A 21,448-nucleotide genomic window follows, 5' to 3' on the forward strand; every position below is an offset into this window, starting at 1 on the left:
TTAGGAAACACTTAAAAATTTTTCATTTAACTGCACTTAATGCAGGTAATTGTGTATGGAAACTGTAATTATGAGCCACGTATGTATTTTACATGCAGGATCTATGTCCAGTAGGATAGGTGGCAATAGCTATTAGTGAAATTTTTCACACAAATTAATGGTTGAAACAACATGGACTTATGCTGAAAGTCTGAAGTGCACACTACTCCCTGCATCCACTGGTTATTTCAGTATTGCTTACTGTCCCACTCACCTACTGTACAGCAATGCTGTCACAGGGCTTGTCGAGTTAGAAACTGGGTGTTTCATGGCTCTCAGCTGCATACCGTTGATGAAGATACTGGATAAAACTACGTTCTTCATTTAAGGAAGAAAAAAATCCAAACAAAACCAAAAATCTTGATGCCTTGGTTGCTCATGGCAAGTGGGCAATTCCTATTTACAGACATAAAATACAGGAAAACGACTGGACAATGCAAAAAGTTATCACAAGTGTCATTTTTCTCTCCTTTTTTGTAGATCTCTCAATGGAAAAAACAGCCCATATAAAGGGTTTAATTTTCAGTGGCCTTTGTTTTACAAGTATGCACTCTGACAGTCTTGTCATGCCAGTGAAGATCACCATGGTATCACAGCAGAGCCCCTCCTGCATACAGAGATGTGTGTTTGCTGTGCGTAAGCATTACTCAACATGGCAAGTGTCTGTGCAAAGGAAAAAGCTGCTGTGCTTACTGCTTGTCTGAAACCAGGACAGGATCAAGTATGCAATCCAACAGGGAAGGTCTTTAAATTCCAACATATCACGTCATATCCCACTTTTTGCAAAATGAAATCTGTGTTCAGGTTTTGGCAGTCTGACTCAAGACCATATTTCTGAAATCACAGACTTTAATGGAAACACAAAGTTGATACACAAAACAACATCTGAAAACAGATCTGAAACATCTAAATTGGACTGTAAGTGACAGGAGCAAGCTTTGGTAGAATTGGATTATTTAGAATAACCATCACAACGCTAACAACAAGTCACTCGGGATTTACATCCCAACATTTGTAGCAAACAAAAGGTTACCCTTAACCATGGTAGATCACAAATAAAGACAAAAATAGTGCTGATCATTTACTCTTCCACATAGAACATGACTCACAGACTGATTGTTCTCCCAAATACCAAGTCACTGTTGTAAGGACAACATTTTTATGCCTTAACAAATTCCAATGACATTTTCCTTGTGTAGTTTCAACAGCAGAGTTTTAGACGGATTTTGCTGTGCAAGTGTTATTTATTTGTGACTTTCACGGTAATAGGTTTATTTGGAATTATGTTATGGCAGTGTCCTGTGCATGGCAGTCTCTCCAACTTGGAGCTGAGAGGAGGTCTCCAACCCACTTAACAAGACTGCAAACAAAATCTCTGTACTTGAATATCTGCAAAAGGTGTGCTGAGGCAGAGGACCTCCTGTGGCAGAGCTGCAGGAGGTGGTGAGAAGGCTACATAACTTCAGGGAGGCTGGGAAGGAGTTGGATGGCTGGTTCCAAGGGCAGCTTGCAGTATGCCACACCCAAAGAGGCAAAAACTCCCCCACCATGCACACACAGAAGGGAGGAAGGGGGTCAGTAAGGCTCAAGAGTGGACACTTGAAATGACAAGGACCTGCTGGAGGAAGAGACTTCCCTGAAGCCTGAGGTGCCCCTGCAGAACCACTTCAGCACTTTGCAAGCTGGAGTGGGAGAGCCCATCACATCAGGAGAGAGGCTGGAGCTGAGTAAGGCAGCCCCATCTGCTCCCTGGGTAACAACCAGCACAACTAAGCAAAGGTGACAGGTGAGAGTAGCAGGGGACTATCCTCTGAGAGGCACGGAGAGAGCCACTTGTCAACCTGACTGATTACCAGAGAGCTGTACCAGGGGTGTCACCCAAAGCCTCATACCAAGCCTCGTACAGTCCCCTGACCATTATCTGCTGCTGCTGTTTCACGTGTGCACCAGGGATACAGCCAGGAGTGGTCTGAGGAGGACCAAGGAGATTACAGATCCCTGGGAGTGGTGGTGAGGGACTCAAGTGCCGGCAGCTTTTTCATCAGTCCTCCCTGTCAAAGGGAAGGCTTTGAAAGGGCCAGGCGAATCTGGCAAATCAGCAAATGGTTAGGGGTCTAGTGCCACAGCCAAGGGTCTGACTACTCCTGGGGACTCACATTGAAAACCTGGGCTGACAGAGTCTGATGGGGGCCCATTTGCCAGAGAAGGGGCAGAGCACCTCTGGTCACAGGCTTGCCCAGCTGGTGAAGAAGGCATTAAATTGAAGTTGCTGGGAGAGGGAATCCTCAATCCATTCCATTCCTACTAGTTTGATGCCAGCACCAGCAAGAGATGTCAAGAGCCTGGAAAGGGATTGCAAATCAGCAAGAGAGAATCTGAAGTGCAGCACAAAGGAACTCCAGCCATTCCTGCCAGTAAGTCTGCTCCATCAGGGGCCCAACTTACACACCTTTATGCAAATGCACGTAGCATGGGAGATAAACAAGAGCAGTGCAAGGCTGTGATCTTACCGGCATCAGGTACGTTGCAGGATGGTTCCTGTGACTGGAGCACTGGAGTGGGAGGATACAGGCTCTTTAGGAAGGACAGGCAGGGAACAGGAGAAAGGGGTGTTGCCCTCCATGTTCACGACCACCTGGAGTGTTTGGAGCTGTGCTTGGGGATGGATGAGAAGCTTATGGGTCATGATTAAAAGGAGGGCAAGGACAGGTGACATTATAGTGGGGGTCTAAGGCCACCCAACCAGGAAGACCAAGCAGATGAGACCCTCTACAGACAGATAGGAGCTGCCTCACATTCACAAGCCCTGGTCCTCATGGGGGACTTCAACCTCCTCAATACCCATTGAAGGGACAACATAGCAGGGCAGGAGGTTCTTGGAATGCGTGGGTAACTTGCTTCTCCAAGGGACAGAGGAATAAATGAGGAGAGTTGCTATGCTGGACCATTTTCTTTCCAACAACGAGAGGCTGGTGGGGAATGTGAATCTCAAGGGCAGCCTTGGCTGCAGTGACCATGAAATGGTGGACTTCAAGATCCTCAGGCCAGCAAGGAGGCGCACAGGAAGCTCACTAACCTGGACATCAGGAGGGCACACCTTAGCCTCTTCAGGGATCTTCGGGATAGAGTACCATGGGATAAAGCCCTGGAGGGAAGAGTGACCCAAGAAAGCTGGTTAATATTCAAGGATCACCTCTTGCAAGGTCAGGAGTGACGCAACAAAGAGGAAAGTCTGGCAAAAACATCAGGAGACCTGCATGGATGAACAAGGAGCTCCTGGACAAACTCAAACAGAAAAAGGAAGCCTATGCTTCCCCCACAGAAAAAGGGTGAAAGCAAGGACAGATAGCCTGAGAGGAATACAGAGAAATTGTCCAAGCAGCCACAGATCGGGTTAGGAAAGCTAAAGCCCTGATAAGAATTCCATCTGGACAGCAACATCAAGGGCAACAAAGCAAGCTTCTACAGGTACATTGGTGAAAATGTGAGCCCTCTCCAGAAAGAAATGGGAGACTTGGTTACCTGGAACTTGGAGAAGGCTGAGGTACTCAATGACATTTTTGCCTCAGTCTTCAAGTTCTTCAGCCACTGAGGCCCAAGTTTGCATGAGCCCCTTTGCTGAGGTGGCAAAGGCAGGGACTGTGAGAATAAAGAACCACCCACCACAGGGGAAGATCAGGTTTGGAACCACCTAAGAAACCTGAGGGTGAACAAGTCCATGGAACCTGACGACAAAATGTGGAAAAGAAGGTGACTGGTGACAGCCAACATGGCATCACTAAGGGCAAACCCTACAAATATCCTTCTATGATAGGATTACAGCACTGGTGGATAAGAGTGATTGATGCCATCTACCTGGACTTGTACAGAGCATTCGACACTGTCTTACATGACATCCCTGTCTTGAAACTGGAGAGGCATGGATTTGATGGATGGGCCATGTGGTGGATGAGGAATTGGCTGGATGGTCACACTCAGAGTTGCTGTCAACAGTTCAGTGTCCAAGTGGAGACCAGTGACAAGTGCTGTTCTTCAGAGGTTGGTATTGGGATTGGCACTGTTTGACATCTTTGCTGGCAACATCAACAGCAGGACTGAGGGCACCCTCAGCAAGCTTTTCAATGGCACCGAGCTGTGCAGTGCAGCTGACACACCAGAGAGAGGGGATGCCATCCACAGGGACTTTGACAGGCTCGAGAGGTGGGCCTGTGCGAACCTCATGAAGTTCAACAAGGCTAAGATAAGGTCCTGCACCTGGGTCAGGGCAATCTCAAGCACAAACACAGGCTGGGTGGAGAATGGACTGAGAGCAGCCCTGGGGAAAAGGACTTGGGGGTGTTGATTGATGAGATGCTCAACATGATCAGGCAGTATGTTTTTACAGCCCAACAAGCCAACGGTACCCCAGGCTACCTCAAAACCAGCGTGGGCAGCAGGTCAAGGAGGGAGATGGGATGTTTCTCCCATCTACTCTATTTTTGTGAGACCCCACCCAATGTGCTGCATCAGCTCTGGGGTCCCCAGCATAAGGAGTTCATGGACCTGTTGGACTGAGTCCAGATGAGGGTCACAAAGACCATCAGAGGGCAGAGCACCTCTCCTATGAAGACAGGCTGAGAGAGTTTGGGCTGTTCAGCCTGGAGGAGAGAAGGCTCTGGGGAGACCTCAGAGCAGCCTTTCAGTACCTAAAGGGGGCCTACAGGAAAGCTGGATGGGAAGCTTTTTACAAGGACATGTAGTGTTACGATAAGGGGAATGGCTTTAAACTGAAATAAGGCAGGTTTAGGTTAGATATTAAGAAGAAATTCTTTACTGTGAGGATGGTGAGGTACTGGAACAGGTTGCCCAGAGAAGTTGTGGATGCGACATCCCTGGAAGTGTTCAAGTCCAGGCTGGATGGGAATTTGAGCAACCTGGTTTAGTGCAAGGTGTCCCTCCCCAAGGTAGAAGAGCGGGCAGGGGGCAGGAAGTTGGAACTAGATGACATCCAAGTTCCCTTCCAACACAAAGCATTCTGCAATGTTACTATTCTATGAAATCAATCTCAAAATCCTGTATAGCCTATTTTTAACTCATAAAAGAAACCATGATTGTACAAGATTGTGTGTTTTAACATTAATATGTGGGTGATGGAAAGTAAATGTGTCAGATGAACACTCTTGATTGCCATCAGTCTATACAGCTTATCTTGTATCAAATTTATCTCCATTGTGCTAAAGGTAAGAGAAGTTAAGACTAATAAAACAAATTATCTTCTCATTAAGACAAGACAATACATTTTACAAGACTTCAAATGTTGAATCTCAAGTGCTCTACTGAGTTACTAAGTGTTTGCTTCCAAACCAAGATATTGGCTTTGTTAGTGCCAACATCATCCTAACACTTGTCATTTGATAGCAAGCTCAGTAATCTGGGAACCTGTTTCCCTCCTCCCTTCTATATATTGTTTGTGCTTCCTGCTTAGATCAAGCGGTTGTATGCTAACAGCCACTATAAAAGTAGCAGTTCAAGTACATTTTACCATCCCAGAAAGCTGTAACACAGGATGGTTAGTCTAAAAATCACCGAGGATGAAGTGCAAGGCCATTTGCACTGAGAAGTTGCCAAATGGAACCATATGCAAAATGGCAAGAAGTACCGGAACTACAACTCTTATCCAGCTTGATATGTTTTCTGAAAGGGGAGAGTACCAATTATAGTCTTCAGCATAAATAACACACTTTAAAAACTACCAATAAAGGGATTTGCCAATTTAAAAGTTAGTTGATTGTACAAAGAACGAGCTATATACTTCTCACTCTTTGCCTCCTTGTTCTCCTCAGGAGTCCATTACCTTTCACAAAGAAAATTTTAGCTATCAAACTTGTCCATAAATTTTGCCGCTGAGTGTGAAACCATCCAGTTAGCATATACACTATCATTTGCATATCTTGAAAACACAGAGTTAGTGCCATCGAATCTTGTGAGTGGAACGGGGCTCTCCTCAGGCCAGTTCGGGTATGACATGCCTAAAAATGAAAACAGATAATTTTTTCTGCACTGAAGAACCATAACTTCATGTGCAGACAGTAAGGCCCTTGGCAAAACTCCCTTCAATACTTTAAGCCAGTCCACTGGATTTTGTCCCAAATCAATTCATATAAATGATGTTTTGAAATCCCTGAAGCACAAATTCTGATGCAGACAAAAACCTGGATAAATTAAAGTGCTTACTCGATAAAAAATTGTGTGCGTGCATGCACATGTGCATAATAAAAAGCGAAGAACTGTTCTTCTCATAAGCCTCCAACTTTCCATAATTTTATATTTTAACAATCATGTAGCAATATATTGCTTTGCAAGAGGAAGTTCTTGCTGTACAGGAAATGCTCCAAGAATTAATTAACATATTTGGGACAGGATCCAAAGTCCATTTCAATGATAGAGTATTTCCATTTACTTAAATGGGCGCTTTTCCTTTGGCTTCAGTGAGGTTCTGGGGACACTTTCACACCCCCACCAGGGATCCCCTCCTTAATTTCAGGAAATCCCAGGAGCACAACTGAGTAAAGTCCAACAAAGTGCTGAGCACTCCTGTCTTGGTTCAGCATTTAAAGTTGCATTTCAGGCCTGTCATTATTTGCATTGATTCCAGTAACTGTTTCTGTGTTTAGGCATAAGTGGTCACCAAAATGGATGCAGAGTGCTTAGCACCATGTTGATTCAGCTGTGCAAGCACAGAACCATAGCAGGGTTGAGAGTTTCAAAAACAAGAAATCTGATTCTGTTGCTTATTAAGCATTCAGCATCTGCCATCAACCTTGTGGCAACTTTTTTCTGCTACTTCATTCTTTTAACAATCTGACCACTACGTGCCCCAAAATCAACATGAGTTGAGAAAACCTAATGAAGAAAATAATAGCTAAGGTATAGATCAAAAATAGACCCAAAGCCATGTATTAATGGCAACTTTAAAAAGAAAAGATCCAACTTTTCAAAAGTCATACTGCTTGAAGAATGAAAAAAGTATCTGTGATGTTAGTATCTAAAACCATGTAGAATATTTAATCAGAAGACAAAATATAGGAGTTTTGGCAAGAACCATTTTTACTGTCCATCTCACCATCACAATATGAAAGCATATGTTCTTTTAAAAACACTTGCTACATCATTCAGTCGAAGTTTAGTACTAACATGTTCATAACAAATCAAAGGACGTGAAAACAGCTGAGTGTATTTTCAAAATGTCCACTGTTAATTAAGTTTTCAAAGGATTTTACATGTCAGTTTAGTCTGTATATAATATTTATATACAGTATTTCTACCTTCTGTATATAATAATCTGTTTTCATCCTATGATACATTAAATACATTTCAGCTTATAGATCCAAAATGTACTAATAGCAGCTGAAATTTAGACATCCTTCTTAATAAATGAAAAATGTTGCAGATGAGTCCTATCATTGAGTTATGACAAAAACCAGTATCTAAAAAAAAAAGTCTATTGCTTAAATCAGAGGTGCAGAATCTAACATATTTTAAATGTTGTAGCCTCCCCCAACAGTATAGTTGAATTTGATACTCATTAGCATTTTATATTTCCCCTGAGAATACTTCCCTGATCTTTTTTTTTTGCTTTTACTGTATGATATCTAGTCATTTTACTTATTTTCACATCCTTTTAAAAATGCTTATTTTAGACACAGCTGCAAAATGACTAAAGGATGATCCTGATGCAAACTTTGACATTTACCAAAAGAAAAAAACAAACAAACAAACAAACAAAAAAAACCCCAAAAGAAGCTTCCAAGCAAATTTTGATTGGCTTCATTCAGACAAGAAACACTGTAATGGAGTTACAGAGTCTGAGAACAGTGCAGAAGAAAAATCAACTTTTTTTGTGTGTTGCTAGAATCTAGTAAATGCATGTGAAATTCTACCATAGAGTTTGTTTTCAATCCATGTGGAAGGGAGGGTTCGAGGGAGGGGAGCATTATTACAGTCCACGAGAGGTGTCTCCTCTTCTGAGAGCCCATCATCGTACAGTAAGGAATCGGAAGGTGTGGAAGCTGCAAGGTCTAAGTAGTCCTGGGAAATGAATGCACAAAAAGCTGCATTAATGCACGTGGCAGTGTTGCTGTTTGGGTATAAAGGATAAACGTGCACCTGCTTTCTTTGCAACAAGGAACTGCAGACCCACTGCATTTATCTTTCTCTGGAACCTCTGGCCCCTGAGGAGGCTCTGCTTTCCAGGAGCCACAGCAGCTCTGGAAGCATCTGATTTGCCTGAACGCTGTCCCTGCTAGAGACATACGAATACTTCCCCTACTTAATTCTGCACATTAGCAAAACACCCAAGAAACTGAAGAGCTGTCCTGACTGATTTGTTTGACCTTCAGCTTCTGGTACGCCTGATCCATGTGTATGCCTGAAATATATATATGGAAATACATATGCATGCTTAAAGGACAAGGTATTCACATCTCATAATCATTTTACAAAAGCTATTACATAATGATGCATAAAATAACTATGTAAATATTGCCAAAGAAAGCTTCTGTTGCTGTTCTAAAACTAAGTATTTATGTCACTGATAAGAATTCATTGGGTTTTTTTTATGTTACTGAATTGCTTTGATGCAAAAAAATGAATGTGAAGCATTTTCAACTAATTTAAAATTCAGTTTTTGCTTTCAAAATGGTTTTACTTTGGAAATTCACTGAAACATTTTAGCTTTTTATTTTTAAAAGATAAAATTATCCAATTTTATAAACGGAAAAATCTTTGGAGTTTTTCATTCAGAAAGGAGAGAAGAAAAGTTACTAACTTGTCAAGCTCTATTTTGGATTGGTTTTGCTTTAATTATGATGATAATTTCAGAAAGGTCTGCCAGCCCCTCTGTTACAAGTCTGTCCCTGGACATGCATACCGATTCTCAGCTGCTGTAAGTCAGCGGCTGACACGTCAGAGTGATTTAGTGTACAGCCCTAGACAGACCATTCACTTTCCCATTTTTAATTGAGAATTTATTTTACATTCACACTCTGAACACAATTGTTCCCATTTGTTGATTAGCCCAATGTAAATGCCACCACATTCTCAAATCCAGTAATAACAGTCGCTGTTATTTCCTCTGTTTTTCATTTGTAACTTCCCCCTTCCCATAATTAGTATATTAAAAAAAACAATTAAGATTTTATGTGCAAGTAGGTATGTATACATTTTATAAATAATGCAACTTGGGCTTATATTTTTAGACCTCAGCATCCATTCATTCAAAGCAACTCTATACAGGATTATAATAGTTTTACAGTAACTTGGAGTGGTGGAATCATACAGCTTTCAGACCTCTGACTGCATGAAGTACTACATTCTTCTAGTTCTGGCTCTCTAAGGTTATTTATTCAGGAGTGGAACTCAGGAGTAACTTTTCAAAGTAATTTTTAAATTGTTACTATTATTTAAAGAAAATAGACGGGTTAAGGATAATCCACCCACATTTTGGGCTGATGTCACCAAAGCCATTATAAGAGGTAGCACTGCTTTCAAAAAGCTGGATGCATGTGGAAGGAACTAGATATGTAAATACTTCAAGATTTGATGAAAAATAAGTTACTTTGCTTTAAAATAAAAAGTAATTATTTCTCTACATTTAAACACAGATGACCACAAAAACTTTCAAAATCAACGCTTTCCACACTTACCCTACTCTTCACCATCATTTTCTCCAGTTCCTTGCTGATCTCAGTAAATGTTGGTCTTTTATCAGGTTCCTGCTTCCAACAGCGCAACATGAGGTTGTACCTAGGACCCGTCACAGGGTGAAAAAAACCCAAAACTGTTAGAAAAGAGCCATGCTTCTGCTCTAAAGATTTCTAGTACTGAAGTTAACTGTGGCACAAAGGCCATCCACAAGTACATCAACCTCTGCTGTGAGTTCTGTGAAATGATCCCTGGAATTAACAACTGACGCTCCCAACAGTGGGCTTTTATTTTCAAGAGTCTTCATGAGTTTAAATGATGATGCACTTGGCTGTCCTTGAAGGACTGTAGTCTTAGGTTTCTTTCTCTATTTTCACTTTCTCAAGAGACCACCTCAAGTGTAGGGCAGCATGCCAGACTTCTAATTCACTTTGTTTGTATATGACACCGAAGAAATTTGTATATCAACCTGAAAAACTCTGTTGTTATACCAGAAAGTAGAATTTTGTTCTTCATTTGTTCAAATTCTTAAGTTTCCGTGAACTTTTCTTCAAAGTGAAGCCTAGCCTAAGACTATTTGCAGAAACTAATGTTCTTTTGAGTACTTCTATTACTGTTATTTTGATTAAACCTATATTTATTCTATCTTTAACTGCTTTCTATAGCATAGAGTGTGGAAAGGAAAGGGAACAGAATTAAAGTTTTATAGTTGAGTGACTATCAGACAGACATTGGCAAGTTCTGGAAGTGTAACTCTCCAGCCTGTGCCATTCATGCTGTTTTTCTAGCTCAGGTGTTCTCAGGACTGAGTGATCTGCCCACACAAGTGCTCTAATAGTGGAAATAGTGGGCTATGAGAACTTATAGGAAGCTATTGAAAAGCACTGCATTTTATGCCTTCATCCATGATCTCTCTCTTACTTGACTGGGTATAGGAGAGAATGCAGTTTAAGAAAAATGGTCCTTAAAGTGGGCTTTCACAGGCTGTCAGAAAAACTTCTGAGTAAAACAGAAAAACATCTGAAAAAAGTCAGAAAACCATGTTTTAGCTTCAATTAAAAAAATCCCAGAAACTCAGATGTGGTCAGCTTGCCGTAATTATAAATGACATATCATGTCTGAGGAATGAGTATTCCCCACTGAGATGAAACAAAGAAAAAATTAGTATTATACATTTCTTAGACAATATTTGCCAATCATTCTTGTAAACTTCTACACTGCCCTAAATTTGGAAATACTTAATGTTTTTCTCTGTATGTTAAAGAAAAAGGTTTATTATTTATACTATTATTTATTTAAAGCTTTTTTCTCAGCCCAGATGTGGCCAAAGCATCCTTCCAACTGAAAATCCGACAAAAGAGTGGCCACAGTGATTAAAGCCTGGGAACTTTCAAAAAGCCACAACCATGATCAAATTTGCAGGCTGAACATAAAATCATGCCTCATCTCCAAACGCCATGAAAGATCACAGACAGAAGATATTTTACATTGGCTGGGTTTTAATAAATCAGACAACACATTATGAACTATCTCCAAAGCCATGGGCTTATCAAGTCACAGAAAATTTTCATCTTTTAGGGTGTGGATTTCTGGGCCAAGGTATCATTTTTCCTCTGGAATGCCTTGACAACTAACAGACAATGACTGTGGATCGAATATCTGTCTCATTTGCAGAAAGTACTAAGATATTTTCTGGAATATTTCAGCTACCACTGTGTTTTATGGAATTTTCCTCCTTCCCCCACCCTCATAAGTTTTGAATGTGCAAACTCTTGTAATTGTTTGGCAAGCATGTTATTCAATACCCTACAAATGGTTTGGATATAGCTGTAGGCATTCTGTGGGCAACTTTTTCCCCTCTTTACTGTTCACTAATTTAATGACATTCTTTAAAGCACTACATATTTTGACTATATCTCTAAGATACACAGAATAGTATTTATGAGGTATTTATTTAAACCTTTTTTTCAAATGTCTTTATTAATGTTTTATGAATCTAATCAGATCAAGAGTTACTTACATTTCTTCACTGCAGTTTTCTGGTCTCTCCATTCTATAGCCTGTTTTTAGGAGGTTAAAGAGTCTTTCAGGAGCAATACCTGGGTAAGGATTGCCTCCCAAAGTAACAATCTCCCACAGCAGAACTCCAAATGACCATCTGTAAAAAAAAAAAAAAAAAAAAGAGCTTTTATGTAGAGCAGTAGGTTTCAGGAGCTTAGTGTGGCATTTACCCAACAGATCTCCTCCTAGTATTTTCAGAACCCAACAAAATTCAAGATACCTCAAAGCCAGAGGGGCTGTACAGATGCAAGCAGGGCCATCCTTGTTCCCAAATACTGCTCACTGAAAAGGTTAGCAACCAAACAGTAGAGAAAACAGACAGCCCTTTTTTATCCATTGACAAAAGTTAACTATATCCTGGGAATGTCCATCTTCTCAAAAGTTAACTATATCCTGGGAATGTCCATCTTCTCTAGACAGCAGAAGGAGAAAGTCCTTGCTCTGGTGGCCCAGCCCAAAGGCTTGTTCCTCTTCTGCACGGTGCTCCTGCAGCAGTCTAACCTCCCTAATTAGCCCTTGTATTCAGAAATAACTCTCTAAATTAGATTTACACAATTACCACAAGACTTGTTCACTGTCTCGACTATGAGACAACACAATGGGTTTATTTTAATCATAAAGTAACACCTTTGCTATCAGCTGGTCTGTTGGGCCATTTCAGTGATTCAGGATTTAATTTTCTTCTTAGAGTTGATGAAAGAAGAGGAAAGAATTTCCTCTGGAAATACCAAATGCCTAAAAATGAAGTTAGACATAGAACAGAAGAAACCATTTTCTGAAATGAACAGAAGAAATAGTGAATTTTTAAACCTACTTTACTGCTGAGCTCTAACAAAAAGATCTTGCGCAATGGGTTAGAAATATTTAGAAAAAATTAGTCCATTTCTGGAGAGCAAGACAGGAGAAAAGAGGCAAAAATGTTTTTCTTTTCTTAGTGAAAGGCTTTTTGAGACACAAAGAAGGTACAAATTACTCTGAATCTGCCCAACTGACAACTGACAAAATCTGGATGTTTGAAAGGAAGGAAGCCAGCCAACACTGGCGCTGCTCAATGGGATGCATCTGGAAGCAAAATTGCATACAATTTATGGAAAATGCTAGCTGTGGGCAATTTCTCTGTAAACCCCATTTTTAAGAAAATTTTAGGATGTGTTAGACACCTACTGCCAAAACAAACAGCCGTGTCTAATTCCCTATGAAAATTCCATCTCAAAATGTTAGCCAAATACCTCACCTCCTGTCTGACTCCATTCCACTTGTGCTTCTCACGTTTTAAAGAACAATGTTAACCCCCAAAAATACAGCAATAAAACTTCCAAAATGGTCAGAAAAGTCAAAGTGACTCTCACACAGTCCCAACTGGTATGCTGCCATTCTTCTCCCTAATGCCATTCACTGAATTAATTTTTAATCACTCTGCACATTCTTGAAAGCTTATGAATATTTATAGCATTTTTATACACTTTATTAATATTTCTCCTCATACCCTTTTTGAAGCCAATTATGCTCTACCATCAGGTTATAATTCTGTCCATGATTAATTCAAATAAACTTTGGAGCATGGCAGGTTTTATTTTCAAAATCCACTTCTGCTCAAGAGGAATTTTACAGAATATGGAAGGAGGGATCAGATGAACAATTTCTTAATGGAAGTTGTTTAGTAAGTGAACATATTAGAACAGAATGCTGTAGAGTGCTGCAGTACTTTCAGATTGTTATACAAATTAAGTACTATGGGAGGAGAAGATGAAAAATTTCCCACTGTGTTATGTTTAATGCCGAATAAAAATATGATCACAAAAAGCCAGGAAAGAAAAGTATGTGAAGAGGAAGATAGTAGGTTAGCTTTCCACTGATGTCATCGACCTCTGAAGCAAAAATGGGGTTTTTGTAAATGCTGGCAAGTGGTACTGCTATTAAGCTCTGCTAACCACTAACTATACAGAACAGCTTGAGAAGGAAGAGGGTGGAAAACAGAAACATGGAACATCAGAAAAAAGAGCATATTGGAATGGTTGCTGAGTAATATTTTCACCTAAAATACAACTGCATCACCACAAACAACAAAGAATATCCATAAAATAATATTTTCAGAGTGCAATTATCTAAAAATATCAATCAATGCTGCAAAAGAAGTACTTCATTGATCAGTCTGCTGCTGCTGAAATGTCATCGTGGAACCTGGTGCTGGAGAGGATTTGCTCTGCAACTCTGTGTGTGTGTGTGTGTGCATGTCTCAGTTCTGCTCTGTGGGAACCTGGCTAAATTAGGAGCTGCTACACAGCATCTTAGATTGTTTCCCATACAATGACACAGCAAAGGTGACCCAGCAGTGAGTCAAAGGCACCGTGTAAACACAGCAGACACCTGGACCCTTTCTGGCACTGCATGGAGCACACGTGCACAGCACAATGCCGGGATCCTGAGGCATCTCCAGGAAAGCTGCTCAATCAGCACAGCTCGACATGGAGATCCTAAGCCAGCCCTGGGGAGCAGGGAAGCTACACAGCCCCAGCATACTGTGTTGCCCAGGGCTTTGAGCTTGATTGCTTGATGCCAGCTGGGCAATCTCTGCATTGTGTTGGATGCCATGGAGAAGAAATAGGCTCCTGGGCTTACTTAATAGCAGTCCATCAGGAAAACGAAATGGAAGGAATGCTATTGGATCCAGATGATCAATCAGCAATCAAAGAAGAGGCACTTACATGACAACACAACCTGTTCTGACCCCAAACCATAGTGACAAAACTGTTTTGAAGAAAATGAAGAAATTTAAAATATGCTAAGAAGTTTTTAAAGGAATTTAAATGATTCTCTGGGAAAAGTAACTTTAGAGAAGCAAGTCAGCACAACGGGTGCTCTGAGGAGGATAAAAAGGGACCCAGAAAAACCTGTAAGCTGACCTAAGTAAAAGTGACATTCTCTCAAGAATTATCCCTATTTTTTTCTTTTCTTACTCCAGTGGAAAATATTTTGGAAATTCATTTTGTAAGGAATTTCCAAGCCATGCAAAATATTTTATTTCACTAGAACTGCTCTGACCTGCAGAGTAAAAAGCGAAGGGTAATAATTTTAGAAGTACAAATCTAAAGGTACGTATTTCAACATACTGCTATTATCAGAGTGTTTTTCCTCTTAAAGTGCCATGCCACCCAAATTGGCATTTTACTCCATTTGAGTGCAACAAAAACATTACTTTAGTCAGATGCTCTCTTTCAAGGCAAACTTAGAAGGTATCAAGATGCTACCTAGTAGAAAATCAGGCCTAAGTACTGTGGCTTTTACAGTCCTTTGAAGGTTTTTCTCCTAAATAAATAATCCTTAGTTTTAGTGTCTGCCTGGTGACTAGTCACAAGCATCGTTCACCCTAGAGAGAAGAAATGAAAGTATCTGATCCTGAATTAAAAATGTGTCTACAAACTCTCCTCTGCCTGGCTCCATGCTTATCAGACATGGGAACAGCTTAACTGTGGTTGCTTTGCCTCCTCTTCATCACATGTGGAGGTTACAGCATATGCATCTTCGGGGTCTCTGTTTCCCTAAGCTTGTATCTTGGCACAGAAACTGGATTGAGCTGACTGGCATTAAATTTAACTGGAGTTCTGTCATTGATTTCAACAGGAGAGAGGTGAGGCATAAAATTCCCCTTCCTTTCTTTCACTGCATCCCTCACCCATCACCCAGTATTACAGACAAGTGATGGACAGAACTGAGAAGTTCAGGTATCACCATTATCTGTAGCAACCTCTACTAACTTGTGCCTATGTATTCAAAGTCAATCATGTCAAATGAACAGATCCAACCCTTGCTGATTTCAACAGGAATTACAAATACCTCTGATAATTTTTTATTCAGATTTAATTCAACAGCAAAATTCTTAGGTATCACTGCCAGTTGATGGTGCCACCCAAGACTTCCTTCATGTTTCTTGCCAAGAGTAACAGCTTTGACTCCTACACACCTTGCTGTGCTTCCTCCCCCAGCTCCGTAAACAAGCACACAAACCAGAAAGTATTCAGGAATTTACACTTACACATCACTTTGTGTGGTGTATATATGGTCAAATAGGGACTCTATGGCCATCCATTTCACAGGGATTCGACCCTAGAAGGTAAAAAAGCAGTAATGGTCAGAAAATTAAATTTCCAAGTGAGAAAACAAGGTATTTATCTTCAAAATGATAAAACACAGTCTATCCATACTACAGCATTTGCCAATGGGCTTAATGATTTGGCATTTCATAAGAAAAACAGTGAGGAGAAGAATTGTAAGAGTTTTTAAAATCACTCATTCGTGTCTTTTCACACACTTCAGCAATCTAATTATGTCCAATAAGCTGGTGTGGCTTTTTGCAGGCAGTCACCAGTTTAAGTTAGATAAACTCAACGCTTAACAAAGAACTTTGAAAATGTGCAAATGCAAAAATTATGAGGAATGATGGTTAAAGAGGAAGAGCTATCTCATTTTTACCAGGGATGATGCATAAATGGAAGCAGCTGGATGTTACAGTTACCTTTGGTTTCAGAACTGAACCTGGACAGGCATATTTGGTTACTAGTTTCTAAATGGTATCTCTAAGTTGCTACTTTTCACTGGAAGAAATTCCCTGAGAAAATCTGAGAAAACTACCCCAAATATTAATGAAAATCTAGGTTTGCAAAATTTCCAAGATATTTCATAACCTTCACAATATGACTAGCATTCATATGCCTTACTTCTCATTCTCATTAAATTCATATATATCTATGCAAAAACTATTTCAGTCGGATTTGAAACTTGTTCTTCCTACTCAAATTCTTCTTTTCCCTGCTTCCCCATGCAAGCAGACAGATGCTTGTTAGGCTCTGAATAATACTACAGTGATGAGTGTCTCAAGAGCAAATATCTACTCAGTACATCATGCCCCACCAAATGAAACTAAACTAAACTGCCTATATGTAAATGCATTACTCTTAAAATATGGAGCAACTGGTATAAATCAGTGTAAAAACACATCCATCAGATGATAGCTAAATGAACATGGCAATGCCCTTTTAGGTAAGATCATGTCTTCTAGAAGTTTTTTTTTTTCTTATTTTGACTTATGAAACATTCACACAAAATGGCCTTTAAAAACAGGGAAAGCTAAACTAAAAATTCACAGTATTTATGGAAACCTTCTCATAAAATTTTAAAATTTTCACACGCAAAAAAATTCTTGAGAGTTGGCAACTCTTCCATATTAAGCCATAGAGGGAACTGAACCACCACTGCTCGTTTGACAAAGTCAGTGGGAAGCTGTGTTCATGAACATCACAGTCTAGCCCAGGACTGACTTGTGGAAGTCCTGCTGGTGTCAGCAACAGGTGGATGCGAACAGGCAGAAAGGATTTACCTTCCTGTATTTGACAGGAGCTGTCAAAAGAATAAATAACCAGCAAGCCTTACCTTCCTAGTCTCAAAGTTATAATGCTCAAGTGTTTCTTTTTTCTTTACTGTAGGAAAGCAGTAACATAACAACTGGTCTTTGCATCAAATTTACTCTCACAGTCCTGCAGGTGAAACGTTACCCTGTGCTGTCTCCTGCCATGAGCACTGTGAGGAGGCAGGACTGTCCAGGCACCCAACAATAATTTACTGTTGCAGGAAAAAGACAACTGCTTTAAATAACCCCCAGCAGATATCATGAGCTCCTCATCTACCCTGACCTGTAATGTACCACTTTAATTTAGCATCTTTCATACATTTAGAAGTATGAAGAGGCCTTTGCTTCAGGTCTTCTGCATATAAGAGATCATTCCTGAAATTAGGAACTTGATATAAATTGTCTATACCTTTTTCAACTCCTTGGTACTTTTAGTTTATATTTTTAATTATAAATAGGAAGAGAGAAAGAAAAAACATGGGGTTTTTTGTTTGTGTTTTCATGTAGTTCAATGAAGAACTGGATAGATAAGGAGTGGAATGAGAGGACTGGATAAACAAAGAGTGGAAGAGGTAATAGTTACTTAAAGATGATATATATTTTACACACATATATATGGACTGCTATCCCACTGATTAATCTCATAATTTTGCTTCATTGTCATTTTTATTTCCTCAAAATATTTATCTTAAGTAAATAAAAATAGCAATTATCCTTTTCATCCATGCTCAAGTCCCACAGTATAAATTCATTTTCTTGATTAGGCAATAATTTGCACTACTTCTTTTAATATGCACCGTACCTTGCTCCTCTTTACATATGAATCTTCTTCATATACATCACGTGAGAGGCCAAAATCAGAAATCTTCATTTTGCGCCCTTCTGCCACCAACACATTCCTGGCTGCTAAATCCCGATGCACAAGCTTTTGGAAGGAAACAACAGGAATGTTTATGCTTCTTGTGGAGGAACCAGCTGCTCCACATCTACCACATGCTGAGATCACCACTGCCCTGCCCTACCTTCATCTCTGCAAGGTACTGCATCCCTCGGGATATCTGCCATGCAAACGATATCAGGTCTCCCATTGTTAAGGCTCTCTCATCAGGGTTATCCAAGTAACTGGAATTTCTGTTGCCATCACTGCCCACGTAGCTCGGGCCTACTTTTCGACTTTCCCTGAGGAAACTGCGCAAGGAGCCGTATTTGGCGTATTCCACAATTAAATACAGTGGGCCTGAAATAAACACACAGGTCAGTAAACAATTCATAGATAACCATTTTAGAGGGTTTTTTTAAACAAGTCTCTCTTCTAATCAGCACATTGTTTTCAACAGTCGGAGGCTCCAAACACCTCTGCCCTTTATGTAAAAAGCACTGAGTCAGCCATGAAATAAGAACATTTTTAGCTTAGATCCCCTATGCAAAGAGAATGAATTTCAAGTTAAATCAAAGCACAATGCTGGCTCTTGCCTATATTCCCTCATCCAGATAATCTGAGACCAAAAAAACAGACAACCTTCATACAAATAGGATCTGTGAAACAGCCTAACTTAGAGAAACTTTAAAATAAAAAAAATCTTCTTGAGCTTGTGATACTGAGCTCAAATCATCTGCTAATTCCAGCACTGTGTTTAAGGCGCCTTTTGAGAGCACTTAGAAACACTCTGGCATTACAAACCATTAATTTCTCCTCCCCATTAACCACATGAATAATACCTTCTCAGTGCTGTCATGCTAAATACATTTATCTGCTGTACCAAAGCCCTCCTACCTCATACGCTAATGAATTAACTTGATATTTATTAAAAGCCTGTGACTCAGAAACATTTCACTTCCTTTGGGATGAAAAAATACATTGCACTGAAAAGAAAAAAAAAATAACCCGCCCCACTGGTTCATTACCTTACTAAGACTCAGAGATGACTCACTCCTGAATTATATTCTGTCTACACTGAAAGTGACAATTGCAACAGAACTGGGTGGGCAGAGAAGGCAGGCCTTTGCCCGAGGTTGCAGAATCCATACTGTGATTTTAGGCTGCACAACTGCAGATGCAAAAGGAAGAGAATGTTGCCATGCCACTTTATTTAAAATGAGCAATTCCTGTGCACAACAAAATTTGCTTCACTGGGAATTTTTAATACACGTGTCTGCAGATTCTTCCCCTTGAAATATACCTGTTGATGATTGTGGCTTTTAGAAATCATTTCATAACAACAGGGAGACAATAGTTTCATGAGAGTGGAGGAAAATTGAGTATCAACCTAACTATCCAGCTATATTTATCTGTATATGTGTGTAGTTATCTTTTTACATTGTTTTAGCATCAATAATAATAACAATAACGAAAACTAAATTAAACTTGAAATATACCCCATATTTAAAAACACTTACTGATTCTTAACATAATATACAAATATATATTGATTGGAAGGGAATTTGTAGGAGACTTGTTAATTTAAAATAGCTTCAGAATCAAAATGGGCATTGAAGAAAACCACAGGAAGAATGCTTAGTTACACTGAATTAGTATTTCTCCTTCCTTTCAAATACTTTTTTTTTAGATATCCCTCTTTTTTCAGCCAACAGCAAATTCAAAAGGTGCTCAGCAATTATTAAGCAGTTGTTGAAATCCATCAACTAATTGAATTTTATTTCCTTTCTTGATGGTTTTATCTTAATAATGAGCTTTTAATATTTACCATCTTGACTGCAGGCTCCATAAAGTTTGATGACATGAGGATGGTTGACTTGTTTCAAAAGGTTGAACTCGGACAGGAGATCTCGCAGCTCGCTCTGGGAAGCATTTTCTGCAGAAAGTGACCAAACACAGTTTTGGTTAGCAAAGCATCACTCAAGAGTTCTCTGTGTACTGTCTGAAGTATGACATCTACCATCTCTCCTGGTGTTAACAAGAGGCTGGAAAACTTCATACTTCCCCACAGGAGAGAAAATTTCCCATCTCCAGTGTCCTGCAGTCATTCACATCAGAACCAAGTGAACGTGACTGCTGCTGCTCCGGCTTGGTAGCAGCCTGCTCCAAGCATTGCTCTGCCCTGATACAAATGACTACAGAACAAGGACGTCAGGCAAGAATCAGGACCAGAGTCTGTAATGTCTTAAAGATGCCATGAAATTATTACAGACCTTTTCTATTGTTCTAAAGCAACTTCTTAAGGTGAATCAGTGCAATAAGAGCTTCAGAAGCATATGAAAGCCAAGATGTCATGTTGATCAAACAAAAAAAGACTCACTCCTTGTCCTGAATACATTTTCCAACAGAGTAAAAATCCACTAATCTACTGGTCTACTCTTGTAGCATTCATCCATATTTAGAGTTCAGAAGCTAAATGTACAGTTCAGACTGATTTTACTGGAGGACATGTATGCAGACTTCACTGATGCCAGTGAGAATCATGTGGCAACATATGGCCCCTAGAGGCTTTCTTAGCCTCTCAAGTGTTTTGGCTTTTTGCAGAATACTACAGACTGACAAGCTTCCTCTTTGAGTGCACTGGGGCTTGAAGGAGATCCCTAGTCATAAAGACACCACAGGTCAGAGATAACCCTTCATCCTTAATCTGACACAGAACCGGCCTGGACAGCTCCTCCAGTGTCATTACTGGGCATTGATAAGGATGTGTTCATCCTGACTTAAGGATAATAAAAACAAGTCTGGCTTCTACTCTTTGCTACTATACTGCATGTTTTTTTCATAAAGGCTGTGAGCACCAAAGGATTTATTTGCCTATTCACGTGAGACCAGTTTGCCCTGGTTAAGAAAATTGTTACTCTGTTCTACTGTATGTTTGTATCTGCCTGATATTATCTTGTACTCTGAATCTCCACTCAGAGTAGAGAATCTTCTACCCCAGGGAGCACAGTATCAGTTGGTCCCTCACTACTGATAAAGACTACAAAAAACACATATTTATGTAAAACAAAAATTTAGAATGTCAACTTAATGCCTGTAAGAAAAGTCCTATTTTTGTAGTTCTAGAGCTGTGTGATGTGAACAAACAGAACAGAACAAAATTCCCCATATACCATGTCTGTTTGTCAGCTGAAAAAACTAACTTTAAATGGAGACATTTAACTCTAAAGCTTTATGCCCCTCGTTTTAACAAATTGTGAATAATTTGTATTTATATATTGGTTGGTGTTTTCCCCTTTAATTTTATTGTAATGAGAGCATTCATATCAGGCAGGAGGTCAAATTTAATTCATATCAGAAAAGGGGTAATAATGGCCTGAAAAAAA

At 39.8% G+C, this 21,448-nt stretch overlaps 1 protein-coding gene across 15 annotated transcripts in view; it reads right to left on the minus strand.

The window, feature by feature from the left end:
* Window positions 1-868: 868 nt before the first annotated feature.
* RET (ret proto-oncogene) overlaps window positions 869-21,448 on the minus strand; it is a 263,437-nt gene continuing 242,857 nt past the window's right edge. For 14 of the 15 annotated variants that reach the window (XM_069019242.1, XM_069019246.1, XM_069019245.1 and 11 more), the window contains 8 exons: window positions 19,891-19,998; window positions 18,208-18,422; window positions 17,988-18,110; window positions 15,815-15,885; window positions 11,741-11,878; window positions 9,723-9,822; window positions 7,959-8,106; window positions 869-6,047 (listed from right to left, as the gene is read on the minus strand). In XM_069019242.1, coding sequence (XP_068875343.1) covers window positions 5,890-6,047; window positions 7,959-8,106; window positions 9,723-9,822; window positions 11,741-11,878; window positions 15,815-15,885; window positions 17,988-18,110; window positions 18,208-18,422; window positions 19,891-19,998 — 1,061 coding nt within the window. In that variant the 3' untranslated portion in view covers window positions 869-5,889. Of the gene's footprint in view, window positions 6,048-7,136; window positions 8,107-9,722; window positions 9,823-11,740; window positions 11,879-15,814; window positions 15,886-17,987; window positions 18,111-18,207; window positions 18,423-19,890; window positions 19,999-21,448 lie in introns of those variants that run through there. The other variant, XM_069019253.1, reaches the window with a different exon arrangement.

The sequence above is a fragment of the Aphelocoma coerulescens genome, chromosome 6, assembly GCF_041296385.1.
Source record: "Aphelocoma coerulescens isolate FSJ_1873_10779 chromosome 6, UR_Acoe_1.0, whole genome shotgun sequence".
NCBI lineage: Eukaryota > Metazoa > Chordata > Aves > Passeriformes > Corvidae > Aphelocoma > Aphelocoma coerulescens.